At 40.0% G+C, this 26,420-nt stretch overlaps 5 protein-coding genes across 5 annotated transcripts in view; 4 read left to right on the plus strand and 1 right to left on the minus strand.

Annotated features, from left to right (window-relative positions):
- The first annotated feature begins 1,169 nt into the window (after positions 1-1,169).
- LOC139148537 (uncharacterized) lies at positions 1,170-2,624 on the plus strand. The gene has a single exon (XM_070720025.1). It carries the CDS (start codon positions 1,170-1,172, stop codon positions 2,622-2,624), a length of 1,455 nt encoding a protein of 484 aa, XP_070576126.1.
- Positions 2,625-2,794: 170 nt separating this feature from the next.
- Positions 2,795-6,148, plus strand: LOC139148538 (uncharacterized). Its single transcript, XM_070720026.1, has 2 exons — positions 2,795-3,165; positions 5,353-6,148. The coding sequence occupies exons 1-2, from the start codon at positions 2,795-2,797 to the stop codon at positions 6,146-6,148; spliced, it is 1,167 nt and encodes a 388-aa protein (XP_070576127.1).
- A 35-nt stretch (positions 6,149-6,183) lies between these two features.
- On the plus strand, positions 6,184-7,179 carry LOC139148539 (uncharacterized). The gene has a single exon (XM_070720027.1). It carries the CDS (start codon positions 6,184-6,186, stop codon positions 7,177-7,179), a length of 996 nt encoding a protein of 331 aa, XP_070576128.1.
- A 31-nt stretch (positions 7,180-7,210) lies between these two features.
- On the plus strand, positions 7,211-7,687 carry LOC139148540 (uncharacterized). The gene has a single exon (XM_070720028.1). The coding sequence runs from the start codon at positions 7,211-7,213 to the stop codon at positions 7,685-7,687; it is 477 nt and encodes a 158-aa protein (XP_070576129.1).
- Positions 7,688-13,970: 6,283 nt separating this feature from the next.
- The window catches only part of LOC139148731 (solute carrier family 28 member 3-like), a 47,147-nt gene continuing 34,697 nt past the window's right edge, over positions 13,971-26,420 (minus strand). Inside the window, exons 8-12 of the mRNA XM_070720203.1 lie at positions 25,620-25,879; positions 23,245-23,413; positions 20,602-20,778; positions 20,196-20,376; positions 13,971-15,959 (exon numbers count right to left, since the gene is read on the minus strand). Coding sequence (XP_070576304.1) covers positions 15,862-15,959; positions 20,196-20,376; positions 20,602-20,778; positions 23,245-23,413; positions 25,620-25,879 — 885 coding nt within the window. The 3' untranslated portion in view covers positions 13,971-15,861. The remainder of the gene's footprint in view (positions 15,960-20,195; positions 20,377-20,601; positions 20,779-23,244; positions 23,414-25,619; positions 25,880-26,420) is intronic.

Consider the following 26,420-nt stretch of genomic DNA (forward strand, 5'->3'; position numbering starts at 1 on the left):
TTCACTCCGTGTCGTCGGAGAGAGCATGTCGCAAAACTGTATTTTTACGACTTTTTGTGTTTTACAACAGCAAGAATTATTATTTTGCGACGTCGGGCGGATTTTCAAGGGTTTTCAGAAAAACTTTTGAGATCTGATTGTAGGCGTGTACAGACCTAGTGAAATACGTTTTCAAGCTTGAATTGTCCAGAGCTTAGTTAATTCAACCGCTGGTGCACTTGCCCGTCGGACGGGAAGCATATTGATTTTACTTGCCCGAACGCAAAATTCACTAGCCACGGGCGTCGGGCGATAGGAATTTTTGAGCCCTGTACTGGCTAATGAATTGCAAGTATTTATTGTTATTTAATTCATGCAGGCTGCAGTTTGGCTTTGTTTTCAAAATGTCACAACATGCTTTTATCTTGTGCCGTATGACTGCATATGCGGCTATCACAGAGGGCAACAACATGTCCAGTGTACAAAAGCTGCTGTCATCGATATGGAGATTAGCCAATCACAAGTTTGGATTCACGCTGTGTTTTCATTCATGCCAAAATGTCGCAATTAGTTTGGGTTTTTTTTGGCTAATGAGTTTTTCCGCCGTCAGACAACGTGTGTTCCTTCAGACTAGTGTTCCTTCATTCAAGCCGTAGGATCAATGACATGATGACCCAAATTTAGTGGCAGAAAAATACCACCAGAAAAAAATTTGGTGGCAGATTGACAGAGTTTGGTGGCAAATGCCACCATTGCCACCGATTATTTCGATCACTGGGTGAGTTTCTTTGACGCCTTCAAGTCTGCTGTAAATGACGACAAAAATCTGGGAGACGTACAGAAATTCCAGTACTTACGCGCTCAGCTTCAAGGTGAGGCAGCTCGGACCATCGAAGGTCTATCTCTCACAAGTTCAAACTACGGACATGCACTTCAACTTTGGATGAACGGTATGGCCAGAAACACAAAATCATAAGCGCCTACATGAAAGCGTTGTGGGACATGCCTACTCCCACAGGAGAACTCAGTAGTCTCAGAAATTTCTACGACACCCTTGAGAGCTACATTCGCGGCCTTCAATCTCTTGGGAAAAGTGAAGAATCGTACGGAGATTTACTTGTACCCATAGTCTTGGAAAAACTTCCAGTAAATACTCGCAAACAAATCGCACGGGAACACGGTAACAACGAATGGAATCTAGCCGATCTACGGAAAGCGATTTACAAGAAATCGACGCACTACAGGCTGGATACTCAACCGATGAACTTGACTGCGGTTCCTCCGACAAACCATCCATGACTGCCGCATTTCACGCCAAAGCTTCTCCCGCTAAACCCAAGAAATCGTGTGCCTATTGTAAGGACTCTCATTTTCCCAACGACTGCATTGTCGTCTCAGATCGCGCCAAGCGACTTGATATTGTGAAACGCGATAAACTTTGTTTCAATTGCTTGGGAAAGCACCGAGTGAGTGAGTGCAAATCAAGATTCAGTTGTCGTGTATGCCGCAGAAAACATCACAGGTCTCTCCATCAAGATCGCATGGACAATAACACCGATAAAACTGCGATGGCAACAGTAAATACCCCAGCTACTGAGACACACGTTCAATTTGCCAAGACGGAGGAGAGCTACAATGCCAGTAACTCGCGAAACGGACCAATCCTTCTCAAAACAGCCGTCGTTCCAGTCTCTACGAAACGCCAAACAGTTGACGCCACGGTGTTATTCGACGAAGGTGCTACGCGTTCATTCGTCACGAGAACTTTCGCTACAAAACTCGGTTTGAAGATTAAAGGCACTGAAGTAATTCGGCTGACATCATTCGGTGACAATCAACCTCGCGAAAGATCAATCGATGTAACCACGCTTACACTGAATACGCTCTCTGGACAGAAAATAGACATTTCTGTGCTCATAGTTCCTCAGATCACCACAAGAATGACTAACTTTGTCACACGATCGCTCATCAATGTACCCTACCTACGAGAATTGACCCTAGCTCACCCTGTTTCGGATGCCACTTCGTTCGAGATATCTGTGTTGATCGGTGCGGACTATTATTGGGATTTTGTAGAAGATCGCGTGATTCGTGGCTCAGGACCTACCGCCGTGTCCTCAAAGTTCGGATATCTCCTTTCCGGTCCCATTCACTCAGGAAAGGCGACTAAAAGCCGAGCCACGATTCTACACATTCTCACAGACACCTGCGAAGAAGAGTCTCAGCTCAAAGTTTATTGGGATCTCGAGACAATCGGTATCAAAGACGAACTGCTCGCAAACAATAAAACGAAAGATGACTTCGAACTGTACAGAGACACTCACTTACGCATTGAAAATGGCAAGTATGTGGCACGGTTACCATGGAAACCAGACCACCCGGCCCTACCTACAAACTACAATATCGCGGAGATGCGTACGCGTTCTATGGCTCGCAGACTGACACCGGACATTCTGGAGGCTTATGACAAATCATTTCCGACCAAAAGGCGCGGGATTTCATCGAAGAAACGACAGATAATGAAAGCGAGCGTCGCAGTGGCCACTATCTGCCACATCACCCAGTCAAGAAAGATTCAGCCACGACGCCAATACGGATTGTTTATGACTGTAGTTGCAAGCAGTCGACCGATTCTCCAAGTTTGAACGATTGCCTACTAACGGGCCCACCTCTACTGAACGACCTAACGCAAATTCTACTTCGATTTCGGGTAAACCGCATCGCTTTTTCGAGCGACATCGAAAAGGCCTTTCTACACGTGCGATTGGATGAAAGTGACCGTCAGTTTACAAAGTTCTTGTGGTTATCCGAACCAATGAACCCGGAAAGTCCGTTCAAAACGTATTGTTTCAAGGTGATACTCTTTGGCGCCGTCAGCTCCCCATTCATCCTCAACGCGGTTGTAAAGACCCACTTAGAATCTCACGAACGCACTCCAACTTCGACCGACCTCGAGAACAATATTTACGTGGATAATATCCTCAGCGGAACCGATAGTAACGAAGATGCGGTCGAATACTATGAGGAGTCAAACCACCTGTTTGAATCGTGCGGATTTAATCTACGAAGCTGGTCGTCTAACTGTGAAGATATTCGCGTGCTTGCAGAAAGAGACAATAAACTCGAACCGGACACTACCGTAAACGCACTTGGACTCCGTTGGTTGACCGAAACAGATGAACTAACGTACGCCAAGAAAGATCACAAACCGCAGGGAAAGACACTTATTTTTTTATCCGCTTGCCCTTCGGGCAAGTGGGGGGTTCAGTTCACTTGCCCAGATTGGAAAACCACTTGCCCAGTATAATTTATGTGTTTGAAAAAAAGCTAATACATTGGTTTTTCATTTCACGCACTTTATTTTGAAAATTATGTTATCATGAGAAAGTGTCAGACATTCTCATAGGGTTCTCCTCATACTTCTGAGAGTGCTGGATGGCTCATTTATATTCAATTAATTATTAAAGCCCCACTAGCTGTATCATTTAGCATTCTTTATGTGATTTTACTTCTGAACTAAAACAAGTTTTTGGGAATGTGCTCTTTGAGGGGTTGGAATACAAGTATTGTTAACTGCCCAGTGAGACTGCATGTGCAATTTTGAACAAGAAAAATAATAAATGTGTGCCCAAACGTAAAATGGCACCCCATGCAAATATAGCAAAACCAGTGTACACCGTGCATATATGCATTTGAATATTCACGGAAACAACAGAGTAGTCCAATGTAATGCATAGTGTTGAATGTTTTCAACTGGGACATGCTTTGTTTTCTTTTTAGTATGTGGGAAATCATAATAATGGTTAAAATGTAAATTTACTTGTCCAATTTTTCACTAAAGAATGTTTTGTACAGCAGTAAAAGACTATATCCTGTAAATGGGTAGAATTTAAAGAAAACCAGAGAAAATAGGAAGCCTTTTTAGGAAAACAAATTTCAAGTTTAAAAAAAATTCTAACATTTCATATGTTTGTATGTTTACTTTCTTGGGGCTTAATGTACAAATAATAACAGCCATTTCAATTGTACCTTCAAGGTCTTTTTGCTTTTAAAAGTTTTAACTTTAATCTATACAGAAAGAAAAAAATCTGTAGCTATAAAGGAATGTTTTGAAGCTTCTGAAAAATAATGTACTTCTTTGTCATGTTTTTACGGCGCTGACATCATACACAAGCCCTATGAATTTGGATTACCATTGCACTATACCAGTATCCTATGTTTTTCTAATAACCTAGGTGGTCTTTTTAATGCTCATATGCAGACTAAATAGAATTAAAACCAACAACCTAAGGCGTCGGTGTTTCTCAATGTGTCTTGAAAGCTGAATTTCTCGATGTCAAACTCGCTCCAATTGCTTCTTGACAGTCATTTAAGAATGGGAAAATTCACAAACAGAGAGGTTGGTCGCCACGGACAAGTAACTTTTGGCTTATTGACCTGAAAATTAAGTCAGTGTTTGTTGAAAATTCAAAGACTTGACCCGTTGACACCAAATATTGCTCATGACTTCATTGCATGCGGTCTTGCCACTGACTTTGCCACTTACTGTCCCTCAACAAGTTAACATTGAAGAGTACGTTTTAGTAAAAGTCCAATTTTATGTGGTGATTTTTAACCACTGGACTTTATTTTTACATCATTATAAACGTTCATACAAAGCACAAAAACCGCTGTGTGTTTCTTTTTTTACCGTATCGACATATTGTGAGACACCGTAACCTCACAGTCAATGCAATGAACTTTGGTGAACGTACGCTCCACCAGTTGAACAGCTTTTTCATATGCAAAATCAGCGTACGGTATTTAACCGGTGGTATTGTTTGAACTGGATTTTATTGACAGCGGTTATTCTTGACCGCGGACATCCGGGAACTTGCGGATTTTTACGTCATTTTTGCGTCACACTGCCGTGAGAACAAAATATTGAAGTGTGGATTTTTCAACCTTTACACCGGTATTCAACGTTTCAACATTATGTCGATGATAAACACTAAGTTCTGTACTTTGTCACATAATTTCTGCATTGTTTACTGTCCTGTACTGTCAAATCCCATTTCACCTCACTCGCGTGCGTGAGGTGAAAGTGACGTCACTCCGCGGTCAAGAATATGATTCTTTTCGTCAACCCTTCATGCAATTTTATGAAAAATCTTATGGAAATGTTCACAATGACATAATATGATTATTTTTTGTTGTTTAAGTCCATGGGCCCTCACCAGAAAATCGATCTCGTGCATTCGATTTCTATGTAATTATTTTTTGCACTTGTCCCGTCGGGCAAGTGGCATCGGAGGTTCACTTGTCCGAACGCGACTTTCACTTGCCCCGGGCAATCGGACAACCCTTAGTGTCTTTCCCTGAACCGATCGATAGTCTCACGACGAAACGCGAAGTCGTCAGAACAACAGCGAGCTTGTACGACCCTCTTGGCTACCTCTCTCCAGTTCATGTCAAGGCAAAGGTGTTCATACAACAATTATGGAAGAAAGGACTGGCCTGGGATGAACCTCTTGGTAACGAAATGTGTAAACAGTGGACAGATATAGCGAATGATATCAGTAAAACTACAGAGCTGAAATTCAAGCGACAGTACTTCGATTCTCCAATTCAGCCTGACAGCCAAGACTACGACTTACACGTGTTTGCCGATGCAAGCAAGAAGGCATATGGTGCGGTCGCATACCTTCGTCATGGCAACGAGACCGCAATCGTCATGGCCAAAACTCGAGTTGCGCCTCTCAAAGAACTAACTTTACCTCAGTTGGAGTTGATGGCTGCCTTGGTTGGCTCAAGGCTAATCAAGTTCTTGTGCAACGCATTTATGGATAAACTACGTATTCAACAGTGTATTTTATGGTCAGACAGCGAGATAGTTCTACACTGGTTAAACAGCGACAAGAAACTTCCAGTCTTTATTGTCAATCGCGTCAAGGAAATCAGAGGAATTTCTTGTACCGCTAAATACTGTCCTACAAAGGAAAATCCAGCAGATTTGCTAACCCGAGGGATTTCTGCGCGTAACCTAGAGACAAAAAACTTTGGTGGAATGGACCCTCTTGGTTACACCACGGCGACTGGCCAATCAGCGAATTGTTTGACAGTGCCATACACCACGTTTCACTGTCAGCTGCAAGAGACGACGATCTCCTTGGTAACTCAGATCAGATAGGAGATAACAAAATTGTCAGCGAACCGGAACGCGAAATGCTAGCAACTGGTATACAATTCATTGTGGACGCGAACAGATACAGCAACCTGCCAAAACTCCTTCGCGTGTCTGCCTTGGTCATAAGATTCGTATCGAATTTGAAGAAATCAGCTGTTCATAAACGCGGACCCATCACTGCAGATGAAATACAACACGCGGAACTCGTTTGGATCAAACACATCCAACAAGAGACTTACGGCACACGTTCAGTGCAACAGAAAGGACAGTTTGCTACAACACAGAAACAGCTGAAACTTTTCGCCGACGAAAGCGGAATACTGAGATGCGATGGAAGATTACAGAACGCGCCTATCGGTTACGATGTGAAATTCCCGATTTTGTTGCCGAATAATCATCGATTTACCGATCACTTAATTCTCGACGCACATTCACGACTTCTTCACGCCGGAGTACAGTCAACTGTAACAAACTTACAGCAGCGATTCTGGATCCCGAAACTACGACATACTGCGAGGTCTCTCCTGAGAAAGTGCGTCACATGCCGTAAGATAAGCGGAACTTCGTACACATATCCAGTACAGGCACCTCTCCAAACAGATCGTGTAAACATTACACCACCGTTTACTGTGACAGGAGTAGACTTTACTGGAGCGTTGTACATCAAATCTACGAAAACTGTACGTGACACAAAGGTGTACGCGTGTCTATTCACCTGTGCAGTAACACGCGCGGTTCATTTAGAGCTAGTCACTGACTTATCGACAAGAGGTTTCCTGCAAGCTTTCCGTCGCTTCGCAGCGAGACGTTCACTTCCTAGTAAAATGATCTCGGACAACGCGACTAACTTCATATCAGCATCGGACGAATTGAACCGATTATTCGACGCGCCTGAAGTGAAGGACTACTTGGTGAATAAACGAGTTGAATGGAAATTCATACCCAAACGAGCCCCATGGTTTGGGGGGTTTTGGGAGCGATTGATTGGGCTGACGAAAGAAAACTCTGGGACGTGCGTATGTAACCTACGATGAGCTGAACACCCTGCTAACTGAAGTCGAGGCAATGCTGAACGACCGGCCGATAACTTACGTCTCTGCCGACGTTAGAGACAATATACCGTTAACTCCAGCTCATCTACTGCATGGTCGTCCCTTGACTACGTTGCCATATCTATCTGTTGATGATGACGAACTTTCCGACCCAACGTATGGCAACCACGATGAGTTAAACAAACGCTATACTCTGCTAACTACACTTCACACGCGATTCTGGCGTCGATGGGTGTCGGAGTATTTACCAGCTCTACGCGAGAGCCATAACTTGTCCGGAAAAACTGTAAATGCCATCAAGGTTGGAGATATAGTACTTGTTCAGGACGACGTGAAGCGACGCCTAAATTGGAGTTTGGCTAAAGTTGAAAGACTCAACTACGGACGCGACAACCTTGTAAGATCAGCGGAAATTAAGACAGCCATGGGACATACAAGTAGACCCGTGAACAAACTCTACCCATTAGAAGTTAACTCTTGCTCTCATTAATGTGCATTACAAGAACTGAGTAAAGACACATTTCAGCATTTCAGTTTGTGTTTAGATAAAACAATGTTCATGTTTTCATTCGATATATTGATTGAGCTATTTCTCATAAATTCCGCGGCCTGGGAGAAATATCGGAGATTAAAGTTTATTTTCGTGGACTTGTGCGGATTCAGACTGAACTGTGATAGCCAATCAGCTTTCAGTATTCATTAGCCAATCACATCGAGTTTGTGATGTTGCGGTATCCCGCCAAAAATGGATACTTTTCTCACGTTCTAGATGTTACTGTTCAGTACTAGTTTTAGTGTTGTTGAGTTCTAGTCAATAAAGCGGTTGAACGCTGATTCGGGTGTCGATCCAGTTATTTATACTGACCCAGAACCTTGCTCACATCCCCATCCCGTACAATACCTGCCGATCACAGCTCATCGCCAATAAGGCAAAAACGATCTTAGACTAGTACAGTGTTGCAGCCAAGACGCGCCCTTGCGACAATGTCTCCCAAATCGAGCCGGTTGTCCCGCATTCTGGCGTACTGTAAGTCACCTCGGGCGCACTCAGAAGTCAAACCCTGTTATGTAGTCTGCAAGTAATATCTGTGACTGACGATGACCTATGTTTTTCGTGATTATTTTGAAAATTTGAGGCTTATGTTTGCGTACTTTCGGAGCACAGATTAGAATAATTAAAACGCTGCACTTGAAATTATAACTCAGTGCCTGTAGTCCGACTGAGCTCTCTGTAGGCAGATACCGTACACTATGTGCTACAATTACTTGCCTGAAATTCAAGCATAGTTAGGAGGTCCCGGGAGCTTGAATTTGTATCGTGAAACTAATTTGTTAAAATATAATAGAAAATTTGATAACTGACGCATGTTGTTTTCAAAATGTGCAAAATGTCCCCAAAAATAAACGGTAGCGGGAGAGAGTGTCCCCGGTAAAATTCTTGGCTGCAACACTGATCTAGACCAGTCCCTAAGGTCATATTCTGGATAAAAATGAAACTAGGTTATTACGAAACACGTGTGGCAGATTGACAAAACCTTAGTCTACTATCAAGAATTATTTCAAGTTCGGTGAAAACGATGAAATCCGTGTGATGTCATCAAATGTAATGCAGTTTCTTTTCTGAACATATCACACTAAGGGGTGAACCATTTGATTTCTGGGGGGAGGGGGATGGAGGAAATGGGTGGGGCAACAATTTTTTTTTCCCATGACTGTGACAGCAATTTTTTTTTCTATTGTCAGTCCTGCATCAAATTATTTTTTCTATATGCAGTGGCAAAGCAAATTTTTTTTTCTCGCTTGCCAATTTTTAATACAATATGCTATACATACACGTTATTGGTTCACAACCGGATGTTTTAATAACTTGTTGTGTTCATGGTTCTGCTATTAAAATTTTATGTAAAACAAATAACTAGTAAAAAACCAGACTGACAAACTTGACCAGCTGTATTCAAGCTGTGTAGCAGACGTGGAAAAACTCAGCAAGAAATCTGCGTCATACCAAGAAAGTATGGTTTTCTACCACTCTCTACAAGCCAAGGTCAAGGCAGTTGTGCTAATGGTAAATGAGAAAATGGCCACCATATCAGCTGTGCATGAGAAATACAAAGAACTGTACGGAGCTAGCCAGCAGGCAGCAGCCAATAACAGGAGAGCTGCTAACGAAAAAAGAAAGAAGAAGAAAAGAGCTGCGATATCAGCATCACTCAATACCAATCCACATGTCAAGGCAAAGTGCCGAAGAGAGATGGCAAAGGACATCCACTCAACTGACATTGTCACTTTATTCAACAGATAAGAAAGGGGAGACAAAGGTAGTCATATCAGCAGATTATTTTGAGTGATGACTTTGTTTATGTTGGAGTAATATAAAAATGCATATAAAAATCACCAATATTAACGCTTTTGTCCCTTTCCAAAGTGAGAAACCTTTTAATCAAACACAAAACTACTGCAGACAATTTTTAATAAAAATAACAATTTTCCTTTCTTACAAATGCTCAGCAGGTACCTGCATGTACCGAACCAAAAAGATATGGGATCTGCCTACTGTCATCCATGAAGCCACTGCCATAGTCTCCAGTAGAGTAATAGTAGCCTGGTTAAACTAGACGGCTGATCTGTTCCATCCACTGAACAGATCAGCCGTCTGGTTAAACCAGGCTGATAGTGACTAGTATAGAAGTGTAGTGATCATACAGTTGTGAAAGTCAGTACTATAGCTGTGTTTTATATAAAATCAGTACTGTCAACTTCTCAGGGTAAGAAGTCATGTTTTACAAAAGTCGTGTTTGTATTTCATTATTTGTTATTGTATTTTCATTGCAAGGAAAGACATATATATTTTGAGAATAATATGTTGCTTTTAAAAGTAGTTCATTGAATCGTGTCGTTTGTTTTAAATTTTCAGTAGATACAGATCAAAGCAAGTCCAATGGTACCCCTTTTAATACTGACTGTGTCAATGCTTTATTGCAACATATTTAAAACACTCATCACAATGAAACTTTGAACATTGTGTGGTATTGAAGTTTATTTATATGCCAGATTTTTTACATCAGGATTCGCTCTAAAATATTGAAAATATTAGTGCCGCCGTAGGCGGCCGCCCTCCAGCATTTTTTTAAAATCAGTCCCAAACTTTGGTGATTTTAGCACATGGCGACAATTTTTTTTTTCTCTCCTGTCTGTTGGAACAATTTTTTTTTCTCAAGCCATTGTTGGATCAATTTTTTTTTTCTGGTTTCACCTGCCGACAATTTTTTCCCCCCAGATCCTCCATCCCCCCCGAAATCAAATGGTTCTCCCCTAAAAAAAAATGGAAAGTTTTTGAAATGTGCAAATTAGACATTAATATAAATTGGATAAATTGTGTAGAATAATTGGCAGATTGTATGTATTCCTATGTTGACCCACTTAAAGTTTTTTCTTTCATTCTTAAAGCCAGGATGTCTAGTTTTGCTCTATTGTGTTCAAGGTCGTCTTCGTATTGCGTTTACAAGATTGAGAGACGCTTCCTTATTATGTAATCATTAGTGTATAGAATGTCGTTCCGCTTCCTCTGCTAACGGTTTGACTGGTATCTCACCATTTTACTGACAGAGTTCTTGATGACATGCCTTCGTCGTGAGATGTATAATAAGGGTATTCTTTGTTTTGGAAGGGGAAGTTCAGCTGCATTCGAGGCTGCTATATGTGTTGATGTTCATTTTGATTTGATGTAGTAAGTAAAGGAAAGCAACTCCACACATCGGTTGTTAATTTCTTGCGTTTAATGTATGGTAGAGAGTGTATATTATGTTTCACTTTCTTGTGTATAGAACCCATCAGGCAATGCGAGACACAGCTGTAATCTGCGTGTCACGTGCAGTCTGTAGAATGGAGATACTTCATAAGACACTACGATCCTTCAACGCTACGTTTCGAAAGTTTGCCAGACTTTCTCCGTCAGTCTCCACGTGGCCATCTTCAGTGGATAAATTGTGTTGAATAATTGGCAGAGACTGTAAGTATTCCTATGTTGTCCTACTTGGAGTTTTTCTTTCATTCTGGAAGCTAACATTTCTAATTTTGTACTATTTTGTTCAAGGTTGTGTTTACTAGATTAAACGATAGATATGTGTGGTCGTCAACATGTTTTATATTGTGCGTTTCTGTTAAAATATAATATTTTTTTTGCTGTTTTGTAAGTTGTCTGCTGTAAACTTTCTGTGAAATCACTTGGTTCACGGGTTATATTGGCGCTGCCTTTCGCTTCCTTTATCGAACGGTTTGATCGGCATCTCACCGTTTTCTCATACTACAATACATAAACGCAAACAGCCAATATATGAACGATATGTGGTTGGCCTTGCCTTTACTTAAGCCGCGGCTAATCAACGTCGACACCTTCACATTTAATTCTGGTAGTAATTTTCGTGATTGCACTGTTGCCAAATGTGTTGGTTTTTGTATTTTTTGAAAGACGGTTGACGGGTTTTGCCGTCGACGTTGCTCGCGCCCCATAGGAAAACAATGGCATCTACCGGCTGCAAATTCATCGCCGCTATCGAACCGATAAATTGCTTCAACGTATTTATTTCATCAGCTACAAATGTAAAAATCTGAATCCGTAATCTTTAGATAGCATTCTACAATCGTATCGTTTTTGATTTTTGAATATTTGCTTAAATTATTGCATTTTTACATTTTTACCGCCGTGTGTTGTTCGGCAACGCACATAGTAGCGCCCCATAGAAAACGATGGCATCTACCAGCTGTAGGCTATAAATTCTTCACCGCTATCATGCCGATCGCTTGTTTAAGATGTCTATTTCATCAGCTTTAAATGTAAAACTCTAAATCTATAATCTTGAGATACTGTACTACAAGGGTGTCATTTTTTATATTTGGATCTTGCGTTAGTTTTATTGAAATTTACATTTTACTGTCGTGATTCAGCGATGTACGCGTACGTTACTCTCCCGCACCCCATACAAAACAATGGCGTATTTACCGGATGTAAATTCTTCGCCGCTATCGTGCCGATCGCTTGCCTCAAGATAGATATTTCTGCAGCTTTGAATGTAAAAATCTAAATCTATAATCTTGAGATACTGTATTATAAGGATGTTATTTTCGATGGTTAAATGTTGCGTTGGTTTTATCTAAATTTACATTTTACTTTTGTGATTCGGCGACAATTACGCCCAAGCCTTGCGTACAAATACATTGGCATATTACCGTCTGTGATTATTCACCGGTCCCGAGTAAATCACTCGCTTGGAGATTATTATTCCTTCAGCTATTAATTTAAAAAATTACACCAATAATCTTGATGTAGTGCTCTTCAATTATGCAGTTTTAGATTTTTGAAGTTTAGCTTTAATATTTTAAATTTTACATTGTAACAGACGCAAGTAATTCAGCGGCTTACATGCCGAGTACCCTACATAACAACGGCCTTTCCACCGGCTCCAATGCTATACCGACCCCATTCACATCGCTCGCCTCTTTATGCTTATTGCTGCCACTATGTATATAAAAAATTACATATATTATCTGGAGATAATATGCTTCCATTCTATGATTTTCGATTTTTGAAGGCTTACTTAATTTGTTCATTTTTTTGCCTTTGTATTGCTGGTGTTCGGCGAGATCAACAAGCCCAGCGCGATATTGTAAACATTGGCTGAATAATCAGTCTGCAGGTGTGTTTCAATAATCCGACATATCTTGGAAAGTATATCTGGCAAAAAGAAATACAACAGTATCATTTTCTACATTTTGCTTCCTATATTTACAGCTGTTTTTAGATATATAAGTACTATAACTCAATATCGCAGCTTCTCTTTCTGGGCGCCGCCATCTTGAAAAATCTGTTGCTATTGACAATAGCAATAGCAGAGCCTAAACGATGGCGGCGCTGCGCTGAACGATTAGAAGGCCATTTGCCCCGTAGTGAGATTCCTAGCCATTATCTGAGGCCGGCCCACACTATTGCTAAAGGAAATACTGCTATAATTTAGCTACAGATTGACTGTAGAAAATTTAACATGTGTTTGTTAAAGTTTTAATTTTAAACATGGATGAAGTACGTGACGCATACATGATACATAAAATAGACACGGCTATACAAAAGTCAAATGACAGTGACCCTATTATAACTGAGTGGTGGTAACAGTAAAGCAATGGGTTCAAATGTTTTCAGAGTTCATATCTGAATCCTGACAAACTAAGGCCCAAGAAGGCTGTTTTAGACAAAGAGTTTGCCGTTTTAACCGGCTGTTCTAGCCCAGTTTCCTTGACTACTGAGAAACAAGCAGTCTGATTGAACACATGCGTGGTTTGAATATATCCGACTATCATTAGTGGCTTATAATCATTGCGCCAGCTTTTTTAGTTGAAGACACCCAACGAATATTCTGGTTCAAGTCGTTTTTGCCCGCCCGATGGTATGACTTCGGACGCTAAAATGACAGATTATGTTATTTAATGGTTATTGACCTTCGCAGCGCTGCGCGGACTGTGTATCGGTTTGTCGTCGTTTGGTTGTGTTTATACGACATGTGCATTTATTCATTTAACTTATACTTAATACAGAAAATGTTCAAGATAAGATACAACGTACTTTATAAATTCAATGTCGTTTGTCTCCATTTTATGTGTAATTTGATCAATTTGCATTTGTTCAAAATACGTTACTAAAGTCTGCTACTGCTGTGCGATTCAATGCAACATAAGGCTGCCGGAATCAGTACGTATAATTAATTTTATTTATTTATTTGTTTACACTGTTACTGAGCGACCGACAAGAGTTACTCAAAGAGTAATTTTCATCGGGGCTCAAATATACGGAGAAAAAAGCAGCATAATATGAATACAAAGAGCCAAAATCTCAATACAAAGAACCAAAATAATTACAGAGGAACATTTTCTTTTATGAATTGTTCACTTTCACCTAAAAATTGTTATATTTGAGCATGTCTTAATGCACTGGGTAAAGAATTCCAGACTTGCGATGATCGATATTCAAAACTTCTCTGCCCATACATATATTTGCTTTGGGAATATTAAAATCCATTTTTTCTACAGAACGTGTATAATATTGATGAATTCTACTTCGGAAGATTAACATATCTGAAAGATATTGCAAAGCATACCTGTAACACAGTTAAATGTTAAAATTGCAAGGAAATGATAAATTCTTTGTCTTACTGACATAACATTGAAAACAATTCAACAGAACGAAAATCATAGGGCAATTCTCTTCTGCAGTATAAAAAGTTCCTCCAGATTTTTCTCAGTCGTGTTACCCCATACTACGCAAGAATAATCTAATGTGCTTTTAATTAAACCATAGTATAAAATTTGCGATAATCAATGGGTACAATGCAATCATTTACTTTTATTCATTATTATGAAGTTGAATCGTAGCAAATGCAAACAAATAAGGCTCTTTTTTTTCAAAATCAGAGATTGATCTGCGACACTTGGTGAGAGAACGAGCGCAATTAATTGTAACAGGCCGGTGGAGAAAGTATTTCGTCAATTTTTCCCAGTCCCCCACAAGGGTAGCCAAAATTTTCAGTGCCCGCCTCTATTAAGAAGAACATTTTTGGAGGTCACCTACCAAAAATGTAAGTCCGACCGGTTTCCACCCAAAAGTGTAATTTCACTATGCATTCCAAAACTTGCTATATCTGTACATTACGATATGTTTGAGAATTCATATGAATTTATTTCACGATCAAAGGGTGTTAAGAACTTTACATGTGAATAAGAAATTTGATTTTGGAATTTCCGAAAGCGTAATTTTACCATACCTGGTTGTCTATCAACATTTTCTTTCAATCCAAAGTAACTGTATCTGTGCATTTACATATGCTTGACATTATATATAAATGCACTTCACTAGAGCATGGTGATTAGAAGGGTATTTGTGTACAAGAAACATGATTTCGATATTTCACCCGAAAGTGTCGTTTCACAATACACTGAAGCCTATGGTATACTAGTGTATGAACAACTTGTTTGCATTGGTTTAGTTTGTATATGTGCGACAATTGACGTAAATTTAATTAACCACTAGAAATAAGGTAATTAGAAGTGCTTAGGTGTACAACAAATATGATATTGAAAGTTCATAAAAGATTTTGAGTTATACAGATGAGTCTACTGAGCCAACTGGAAATAAATCAATATATCTAGATATATCTGTTAACGCTATTTATTTTCCTTAGTCAATTTTCTTCCGTTGAGAGTCAAGATATCTGTCGCTGAGGCGCACCCTTGCTTAATATTATCATTCATCCTCAGAATTTAATAAACGAGACTCGATAAACTTCCGAGTTAATAGATCATCTGATCTTATCATGCAATATTCTAACAGTTTCTATGCATCTTACCATGTTCATTCAGTAACCGAAAAATAAAAACTAGATCAAACAGAAAACCTACAAAACTACCATTCATGATAAATTGTATTTCTTTCGTGACTGTTCTTCTTTCTTTTTTTGCGTTATGTTTCTTGTCTTTCAATAAAATAAGTCTATCAAATAGATAAAACAATAACTGACTGACTGACAAACTAGCTGACTATATAACTGGCTCAATTATTTTCGTAATCAGTTAAGCCTTGGATAACATAATCGTGTCATTTAAATTTGCGGTTTGTGTGCCTCACATCGTACTGTACATTGCCGTACTATTTTCGTCCAGAATGCTAACAACCGTGCTGTTGACCATTGCTGGCATGTCTTCACCTTCATAAAGAATGCCTGAAATGATGTAATAGAATCACGTAAAAAAACGGAGCCACTGATCTTATTAGAGTATCACTAGCTGATAAAACAATTTCCGAAATAAAGATATGCCTAAATGAACAGTGATGGTCAGGTGATCCAATCACACAAACGTCTGTAGAAAAAGAAGATGAATATTTCAAACGTTTTTTTTCCTGATGCGAGATAAAAGATATATAAATATAAAAGAGATACACACACACACACACACACACACACACACACATATATATATATATATATATATATATATATATATATATATATAAGATATGTAAATAGCCATACGTTTCAGGGCTCGAAATTAACTTTTTTCCCTGGTAATCCACTAGGGCTACTATATTCTGAAGTTGGTAGCCCGGTGACACTGGCTGGTAGCCCATGCATATTTTAGTTCAGGGGTATCTTTTTTCGTTACCCAGACAAGAAAAGGCTATTTTTCAAGATTCTGTCCATGAAGTGCATTTTCTAGTCATTTGAGTGGACTACATGCATACCTTTAATACTCAAGGAAACAGATATAATGGAAGAGAGTGATACTCAAAAGTTTGGTGACTTACTGACAACCCATTCCATTCTCAGAGTTGTATACATATTTTGATAGTCGTCATGACAACAACACGGCCTTTTCAGCACCGAGACATACTGTAGCAGGGCTAAAAATAGACCGCGGCCCTGAAAAAGCTGTACGGAACGCCCATTCCGTAACGGTTTCCAGGCACCCCATCCCCTGCGGCTGCATGTATGCAGGTTTCAAGGGACTCATTGGACGAGTGCCAGAACAGGTTTCTCGCGTGCTCTGTACGTACGTGTGTTGTGCACATACTCTATCTAGAACTTTCAGAAGCGCGTCCGCTCCACACTAGTACTTACTATAAAACAAAAGAAAAATTGTTGACATTGCACGAAAACGGCCACATCGGAATTCTATGACAATTTGATGCCCCTGTCAGGAATGTAAGATGTATAATAATAAGGTTATTACGAAAACACCGCAAAGGATGCAATAGTCCTGTTTCAAAATGACCTACATTACACGTCCTACACACATGTACTGCATGCTGTGATTGGTTAATCCGCTTCTCTAAGGTCCACTTTCGGAGCATTCATTGGAAGGACCTCATGTGTTAGGTCTCATTATTATGTATTATTCAATTTACACCTTCCTGATTGGTTAATGTATAGTTCCGGTCCTCCAGTGTTCGCTCCCTCATTATGCAATGTCCCATGTACTTTTGGATGATGCCTGCACGTGGTCGGAGCTCGATCCCAGTATATGAAGAAAGGTACTCATGCCGAGTATTTGTCAAAATATCTAGTTAGATTTGACCTTGTTCGAGAGTTCCTTCGGTATTCATGGCATTTTATGTGATACTGTGAATTATACATGAATTAAATATTGTCAGGAGAAATTTTGTCCCTTTCCCTGTGCACGAGTTGGTTGAAATGAGCTACTGATCACGCCTGAAACCGTTAGGTAATTTTTGTTACGTAATGCCTTGAAGCTCTATTGTTTCCTCTTGTCATTCACAGGCCTCACTGTTGTCGATGCGAACAATGCCCCCGTCAAATCAAAATGAAAATGAAAAGTGTGAACTTTGTACGTTACCAACAATTGGAAAACAAAGAGCCAACATGCCTGTAATGCTAGATTTGGTTCAAGTCGATGAATTAAAAAAAAATAAAATCATTTATAATAGTTTCTCTTGTGTCTCTCCAATTTCGTACAAAACTATTCGGAATTTGGTAGCCCAGGCCATGTTTTTCCCAGTGATTGAATGGGTTACCTTTGAGTCTGCGCAGTATAGTGAGTTAGTTTCTGCCGGATTCACCTCCGGGTGAAACTCCCCTGTGTATAGCGTCCACTCCACTCACGCGCGCGTTTCACATGAAAGCAAAATACATATCGTTGCGTTCACTCAACTCAAACATTAACAAATCACAGACTTGAACCGAGTCTACTTAATGCATAAAGGGACAGGGATAAGTAAAAACATGGAAATTTAACGCATGAAGGTTTGTCGGGTATTTTTCGTTGTAACTTTCGGCCGATCCGTGAACATCACGAATAACGTATTACTTCAGCGGTAGCCAGGAAGCACGTGGGACAGTGCATAATGGCAGTGAACACTGGAAGACCGGACCTACACATTAACCAATCAGGGAGCTGTAAAGTGATAGTAATGAGACCTAACGCGTGAGGTTCCACCAATCAGCGTAACGCAAATGGACCTTAAATAACCGAATGAACCAATCACTGATGTTGGTACTTATGTCATGGACCTGACTTATGAAACAGGACTACTAGACGTATACCATTTAGGACATAAATTTGTGTCCTAAACTCCAGCGTCGCTCACGTCTATTGGTAGGTCTTATGTCCCTATGTCCCATCTGCGTTCATTCATTGGCTGCCTTTATGTCCTCAAGTCTCATTAATATTTACTGTTCCGAATGCAACTCATTCATTGGCCGCCATATGTTCTTGTCCCTGCCTCACTTTCGAGTGTTCCTTGTCTCGTTCTGCCATGTGCTCATTACTGTAACGCATCTGCGAGCCTAGCCAATCATTACCAGACAACTGAGAACGTAGTCGCAACGTTTGTGAAGACAAATTTGTCTTTGCACCTGCCCTGCACTTAATCTCATTGTCTGGAAGCTCTGGCATAAAAGTTGTCTGCATTCCCCTGACACGTGGTCATGTGACTCGTGGAAATATTGGTCTTATTAGATGTAAATATTTCTTTCAGTAAAAATATCCTGCTTCTTACTAAATGAACAACTTTGGAGTTACACTCTTCAGCTACAAATTCATTTGTACAACAAAATGCTTGCCATCGGATTGTGTGTTAAAGCTCCATTAGCTGTCCCATTTAGCTTTTTTCAGTATTTATCTCTGTTTTGACTCCAGTTTCTGGTGTTCACCCCTGGGCCATGATGAAATAAATACCAAATGCATACCTTGTCGATGCAGTCTAAATGGATATAATCAGGCGTTATTGTTGAATTCAAGTCTGGACTAGAATTCATTTATCAACAATAACAATGGTCATTACACATGTACTGGGTGTGTTGACAAGAAGTCTGAGAGTAATGGACACTTTAATTAGCATAGCACAAGTATTAGGATGAGAAACTATAGTAGATTTACAGAACTAAAATACTGAAAAAATAGTCAAAAGTTACAGCTCATGTCACTTTAATTCCAAATTGATAATAAAGGACTGCATTATTGATTCCAGGTGATCGCTGTACACGATTGTATAACGTAGTCACCATCTTCAATTAGACTAGCTCATTAGTTTGTTCGGACATTTACGTCTGTTGATGATTATTTTCGCAATCGTCTACAGATCCAATATTGGTGTACATATATCATCGAAATGAGCAAGGTAAATCTGCTTGTGATCCGTTCGATGCGAAACACAGATTACAAGACATTAGCTGTGAAGGGCAATTCATGCGCCTGTTGTGCACCTGTTTGAAGTTACTTTGACAAAATTCCAGGCAATCAGAAACAACCCTGCTAGATGCCGCGCATTTCCCAAATAAACTTGAGACTTCGAAAAAGAACACGATACCTTCAACGGAGGAATTCTTTTTTAATTTTCTGGCGAATGTTGACTATGCTTTTGGTAGAGGAGCTGCGGTAACCACAGAGACAATCAAAGACCGGGGGGTGGATTATATGACCATTTAGCAATCGTAAAGAGGTACTATAGTTGACCTAAGATTGTCATGGCGATACGTTGTGTTTGAATCAATCATAATTGGCGGCTTCACAAAGGTTACTGTCAGTCATTGTTCGAAAGTAATGAATGAAACACCTAGAGTCTGGGACTGCTTTGCTAAGCGCGCAGATACATGTTTATTACAGTAATGAGCAAATGGCAGAACGAGACAAGGAACACTCGAAAGTGAGGCAGGGACAAGAACATATGGCGGCCAATGAATGAGTTGCATTCGGAACAGTAAATATTAATGAGACTTGAGGACATAAAGGCGGCCAATAAATGGACGCAGATGGGACATAGGGACATAAGACCTACCAATCAACTTGAGCGACGCTGGAGTTTAGGACACAAATTTATGTCCTAAATGGTATACGTCTATTCGGACATTGGCGCTGCGCATCGCCCTCCGCAATACGCTGCGCGAATATTTCCTCGTGCATCCTTTGCGGTATTTTCGTAATAACCTCATAATACGTACCTGCGATAGAAGCTGTCAAGAAATTAGCAGCGTTCCCTGCAATCATAGCTCTCACAACCACAGCAGAAATGTCCTTTGATCGCTCGGGTGCTATGGCGATCATTGCTGCCATAGTCATACCAATACCAGCAATATGGGAAAATCCGCTGAGGGCGTACGTGACGATCACTTCAGAGCGAGGCTGCAATGAAGGACGACAAAGTTTACGTGCCTTTTTATGAGGATTTTTGCATGCTAGATGTTTCCTTAGAACACACAGTAACTTCTTTGTGTTGTGAAAATGTTTCTCCTTTTAATATCTTGTATTTGAACTTGCATGTAAGTTTACTTCTGATCACAGGTGCAGAAGAAAAGCAAAACCATGTTCTATTGAAGACAACCCGGGAAGACACCATACAATACTCACCGATATCGTTGGTTCTAATCCCAGTTTACGATTGTTTAAAATGACAGCGAGCTTCTTGTACGACACAAGAACACTTGTTACAATTTTCATACCGATAAGCTCACCAACTACGAAACAATCTTCCCAGTCAACACCCATCAAGTAAGCGATCGGCATGAACCCCCATGCACAGATAATCTGTCGACCAAGAAAGGGTTTGGCGTCAAAAAAAGTGCAGAATTGCTTTTTAGTCAGAAGGAAGTGTCTTAGACTAATGGATCGAAGTTTATTGAAAATCATTCTGCAACCTTCAATACACATTCAAAAAATAGTAGTGTTGATGTCAGTGAAGACTACATTGTAACGCGTTGGATACAGCTGGCACTGATCAATACACAAAAGTATCCACATTACTAATCCTCTCCAGACTGAGGAGGGCCGTGGAAAATTAAAACATGCGCACGCGGTAAATGCAACTAATTGCGTTAACAGGTTTTCCTCACCCCTAAACGAAAGTTTGGTCGTGCGAAAATCCAACCAAGCCTGATTTTAAATCAGCATACCTAAAATCGGTAATTACGTCGCTATAAAATTGCAACAAATTGTAACAATGCGGTAACACAGCAATGAATCTTTGTAATCTGACGAATACGATAATACCTGCAACTCTTTCCTTTTCAGGCACAAATTCTGCCAACTCGACGATGACGCTACCGATAGAATGAAATGAATTGAAACAGTTTATCCAAAATGATTGTTACTTTATTTTACACATGCAATAAATCACATGAAGAATGCTGGTGTAAGGTGCACTGGCCTGCGCCAAATAATATAGCTCGATATTTTGCGATACATAACTGTCACAGTATACGATACATATTGCTATACATAACAGTAGCAGTATATTGTGATATAATAACATGTAGTACGATTTTTGTGCGTGGTAATCGAAATACAGCCACCTCTACGCCCGGGCCCCTAAACGGAGTAACTGCGTTTACCGTGAGCGTGTTTTAAATAACATCCACAGCCCCTTACGGTATTAATATTAGTGAGTGAAATTTACAGCACATAAAAATATTAAAGTTATTAAGCAACTTTTTTCCTTTACTTTGTGTTGGAGATTTGCGTGACTACAAAACTTCATTTGTTTGAGCTGTAGATAAATACATGTGTTCTGTGGTTTGCAAGTTTGCTAAGTAGATAAAAATACATGAAACTTTGAAATTATGGTCCGCTACCTCCGCTACCCTTCGCTACCCAAAATCTCATTTGCATAAATGAATATTGCCCCATATCTGGCATTAACTGGTTTGTTGTTAGGGAGCCTTCAGTAATTACAGGCGGGTCACTTTTTAGAAAACACTTCAAGGGGAGGGTCACTTTTTATAAACCTATCTTTGGGGAGGGTCACTTTTGACAGAAGCTGATTTTATGGCCAAAACTTTGATTGTCCATGTGATATTTCCTGAATTGGAAATCACCAACAAAATTCGAATACATTATAGACCGCCATGCATAGTGAATTGACATTTCGGTAAAATTCCAAAATCAAATTTCTTACACAACCATGGACTTGTAACCACTCTAATCTAATCAAGAACAATAACCTAAATAATCAAGCATACATAAATGCACAGATTTTAATTTTTGTACTGAAAAAAAAAATTATTAATAGTTTCACATAGACCGCAATGCATAGTGAATTGACATTTCAATGAAATTCCAAGTGTACAGATTTATCTAATTTTGTACTGAAAGAAAATTATTCATAGTTTCATCATAGACCGCAATGCATAGTGCAGTGACATTTCAGTGAAATTCCAAAGTCAAATGTCTTGCACAACCATAGACTTGTAACCACTCAAGTCGAATCAAGAACATTAACATCAATAATTAAGAGTACACAAATGCAAAAATTTACCTATTTTTCTATTGGAAAAAACTATTCATAATTTCATCATAGACACCATGAATAGTGAACCAACTTTTTAGATGAAATTCAGAAATCAATTTCTTGCACACAAATGCACATTTTACTTCCCTATTCAAGCAAAGTACATTTAAATAAATTATCAAACATATATAACATACAGATATAGCATGTTTTGTGGGGGTAAATCATTTGTCAATAATTTGCCTGATAGACTCCCATGTATTATGATTTGATACTTTTGGATGAAGCACTAAATCAGCCACATCTTGCCTTCTTATAGTTGCACAAAATATGGTGACCCTCCCTCATATGCATGACATACCATATCTCTTCAAAAATTCTTGCGGGATAAATTGCGACTGTCCCTCCAAAAACACCAGCCCTCCCCTTTGTAATTTGTCCCTGACATAACAATTAAACCAATCGTTAGGTAAATTAGCTGATACTGTTTTAGTTATTCCTGGGGAGAATACCGCAGCGGTTGGGGGGAGGGTCAAGTTTTAGAATGTCGGACAAGGGGGAGGGTCACATTTTAGACAGGAGGATATGGGGAGGGTCACATTTTATGGTACAGGTGTGCACGTAATTCCCCCGGCCCACCCCCCTGTAATTACTGAAGGCTCCCTTACTCATCTTTCTCCCCCACCCCCCCCTCTCTCTCCTCTCAGCTTGCCCTCTACTCTGCAGATCATTTCTTACGGTAAAGAATGACAGTTACAAGGGCTCACTTCGAAGCTTAGTGCGGGATATCCAACCATTCCACCCGTCCACGACAGGAATGCATTCATAAAATCCAAAAGCGCCAACACTACGAGAAATGTACCACCCATATAGACAGCTACAGGCACGGCGGCCATAGCCCCTCCTACTGTTGCATCGATAACGTTACTATATTTTCTGAAAGGTTAAAGAAAAAAAAGGCAGATTACATACCATACACAGTAGGAAGGGAAGACTGCCTATGGCTATACAGACAAAAAGGTGGTATAACATGCTCATCTACCGTATGTTGAATTGCATAGATGACAGCCAATCTCAAGTATTGTCATACGAAGTACTGAACTAAATGCAAAATTCCAATGTCACCAATGAGACCCCATTACTTAAAAATATTTCTGAAGACTTTTGGTCAATCGACAATCATAAAGTCCACTTTAAATTAGTGACAGGACAATAATAGGCTACCTTGCAGAATAGATATTTCACAGGATGTTTTATATTTTGTTCTTCATTTCGAATAAGCCATCGATTCTTTGCGACTGATAATTTCTGTTCTCTTGACGTCATACTTTATTCTCTTATCAATGTGTTTTATTAATATTTCTCATTAATTGTCGAGATGCGTATGTGCATGAATTTTGTTTTCCGACAATCAATCTTCATTGTAAATCATTTTATGTTTTGAAAACATTTTCAATGTGGAACCAGGATGCGTAAATGATTTTTGGCGAGTTTATATTTTCTAACATAGCGGTGTCACTTAAGAATCAGTTTTACGTGCAAGAGTTCTTTCATTAGAATACCGACATAATTTATTTCAAAATTAGAATTCCTTGCTACATTTCCATGGCTTGCCTAAAATATCTTACTTTAAAGGCCCAAAAGCTGCAAATGTGTAATAAACCAAGCGCAAAATATTCTCGGTTTTCCAAGAGATTTCTTTGAATAAGACCCATTAATGACGGATAAACTGTCATAAGTGTCTTAAGTGGCATGTAAATTCAAACGTTTTGACACAATTTTAGGTTCCCGTCATTTTCAAATACTAATCATCTGACAGAGAAAATAAAGATTACAACATGTACGTGTTGTGCATTCAAGGAAATGGCGTCATGCTTGTTTCTGGTATGATCAAGCAGTGTATGTGCAGGAAATACTTTTTTGTACTTTTCCGTGGGGCGCCATTTTTTGAGTGCGGCACCCGTTTATTCTTTATGTTAAAACGTGTACTAAGCATGGTCCAAATCAGCGAGCAGTGATACTTCTATATAAGTCCCTCAGTTAGCACATTTACACGAACCAACTTTGGTTTGAATATAAAATAATGAAAATAATGCCCAAAATTCGAAGCACTCCCACTTTGTAACATTTTTGAAACACTTTTTTAATGCCAATTGTCGATATTTGACGTAGCGACTGCGCGCGGAACGCGAGATATCGATAAAAACATGTCATTTTCCGAGCGTATTTTTCACATCCCGAAGTTTTACGGTCATTTCTGATTTTGACCCGAAATTTAAGGTTTGTTGATTGACGATATTCTAGGGAGTCTATAATAAGTTCGAACGACGCAATTAATTTACTTCCCACTGCAAAGACTCTATATACAGCATTATGCCTTTACCTCAGGCAAGTTTTTAAAAATTCTGCATAGTTTTTGTCGTTTTTATTATTCTAAATCAGTTGTATTATATTTTTAACCAATACCACAGAAAAACATCAGTTTTTACGTGTTAAATATTAGCCGCCCCCCCCTCCCATGACTACATTTTGTCGTCTGCCACACAGTACGTGTGGTTCACCGCGCGCGTGGTATGCGTCTATGCATACCACGCGGCGGCCGCTGTGTATCACAACCGCACGTAACCGTGCTAGTCACCTATGCGAATTCTGGTGAAATCAGCAAGAGTTGCTTTTTGTTTATTCGCCAAATCAGTAATACTCAGCTTTCTCCCACGGGGCATGACCCATGCCCCGATCCATCACCGACGCGAGTGGTACAGTGGCGTACAGCAGCGTCAGCGTAGACTTGTACTCCATAGCTTAGTTGACAATGGCCCCAGTGCCGAACGTTCGATGTTCGGAAGCTGAATTCAGGTGGGCCACCGGAATTCAAACTTTTACTTTTTTGAAGACATGATTTTATCGATATCTCGCGATCCGCGTGCAGTCGCCACGTTAAATATCGACCGTTGGCATTAAAACAATGTGTTTTAAAAATGTTACCAAGTGGAAGTGCTACTTTAATTCCAAGGCTGCAATTACACGTACAACGCCGTTTTGTTACCTATCGATCTTTCGTAATGGTATTTGACCTGCTTCGATGCGAAACCCAAACGGAATTAAACAGCCGTCAGAAATACAAACGTATCGACGTACTTACGGCAAACTTATTTTCGCTGTGTTGGATGTTGTCGAAGACGGGGATTTTTCAACTTCCGGATAAAAAATCTTAGAGACTGCCAAAGCTGCCGGTGCTGACATTACAGAGGCTGTGATCATGTAGGACGCATTGATACCGAGGGAGACGCCGGCTCCGAGTATACTTCCCGAAACAGTTGTGTATCCAGCCGTAGCGACGGCATGCAGTTCGGACACCGACATGACCGAAATGTAAGGACCAATCATGAGCTGAGTTTCAGACTATGAATAAGAAATTACATAATCAAAATTATATATCAACATCAAAATTGTCGATGAAATCAGTGATACATGCAAGGATACTCACATAGTCAGGTGGACTGAAAGTTGCTGTCGTGTGCGGGTGCTCAAGAGCCCTCCGATCCCGTCACAGCGGTGTTAAAGACTGGTCTGCAGCTTTCTCTCCGGGGGGGATCGGGGATCGGGGTCGGGGTGGGATGGATGATTTTTGCCAATATCAAAAAGTGGCTGACCCCCAATTCCAGAGGTCGAGATACATATAAGCCCCCAAACACGGCTCAGCGTCTTTCAGGTTAATGTATCAGGGCTTTCATTAACAGCCGTCAGGCGGCGATTTTTCGCCGCCTGACAGCGGGGATTCGCCGGTTGAAACATATATCGATATCCCTTCTTTCACCTTTACTATCGGCATTTACATTGAAAACGGAACGATCGCCGGTTGAAATCTAAGTTTGTTTCAAACATCGTTCCTTTCTTTCACCCTTTATGATCGTCTTTTACACAGAATTATAAAAAGTTACAT

Source organism: Ptychodera flava, chromosome 13, assembly GCF_041260155.1.
Source record: "Ptychodera flava strain L36383 chromosome 13, AS_Pfla_20210202, whole genome shotgun sequence".
NCBI lineage: Eukaryota > Metazoa > Hemichordata > Enteropneusta > Ptychoderidae > Ptychodera > Ptychodera flava.

Coding starts and splice junctions, on each gene's coding strand:
- LOC139148537 (XM_070720025.1), top strand. CDS start 1,170: ATGGAATCTAGCCGATCTACGGAAAGCGATTTACAAGAAATCGACGCA.
- LOC139148538 (XM_070720026.1), top strand. CDS start 2,795: ATGAACCCGGAAAGTCCGTTCAAAACGTATTGTTTCAAGGTGATACTC. Junction 3,166..5,352: donor ACCGAAACAGATGAACTAAC/GTACGCCAAGAA, acceptor ACCGATCGATAG/TCTCACGACGAAACGCGAAG.
- LOC139148539 (XM_070720027.1), top strand. CDS start 6,184: ATGCTAGCAACTGGTATACAATTCATTGTGGACGCGAACAGATACAGC.
- LOC139148540 (XM_070720028.1), top strand. CDS start 7,211: ATGCTGAACGACCGGCCGATAACTTACGTCTCTGCCGACGTTAGAGAC.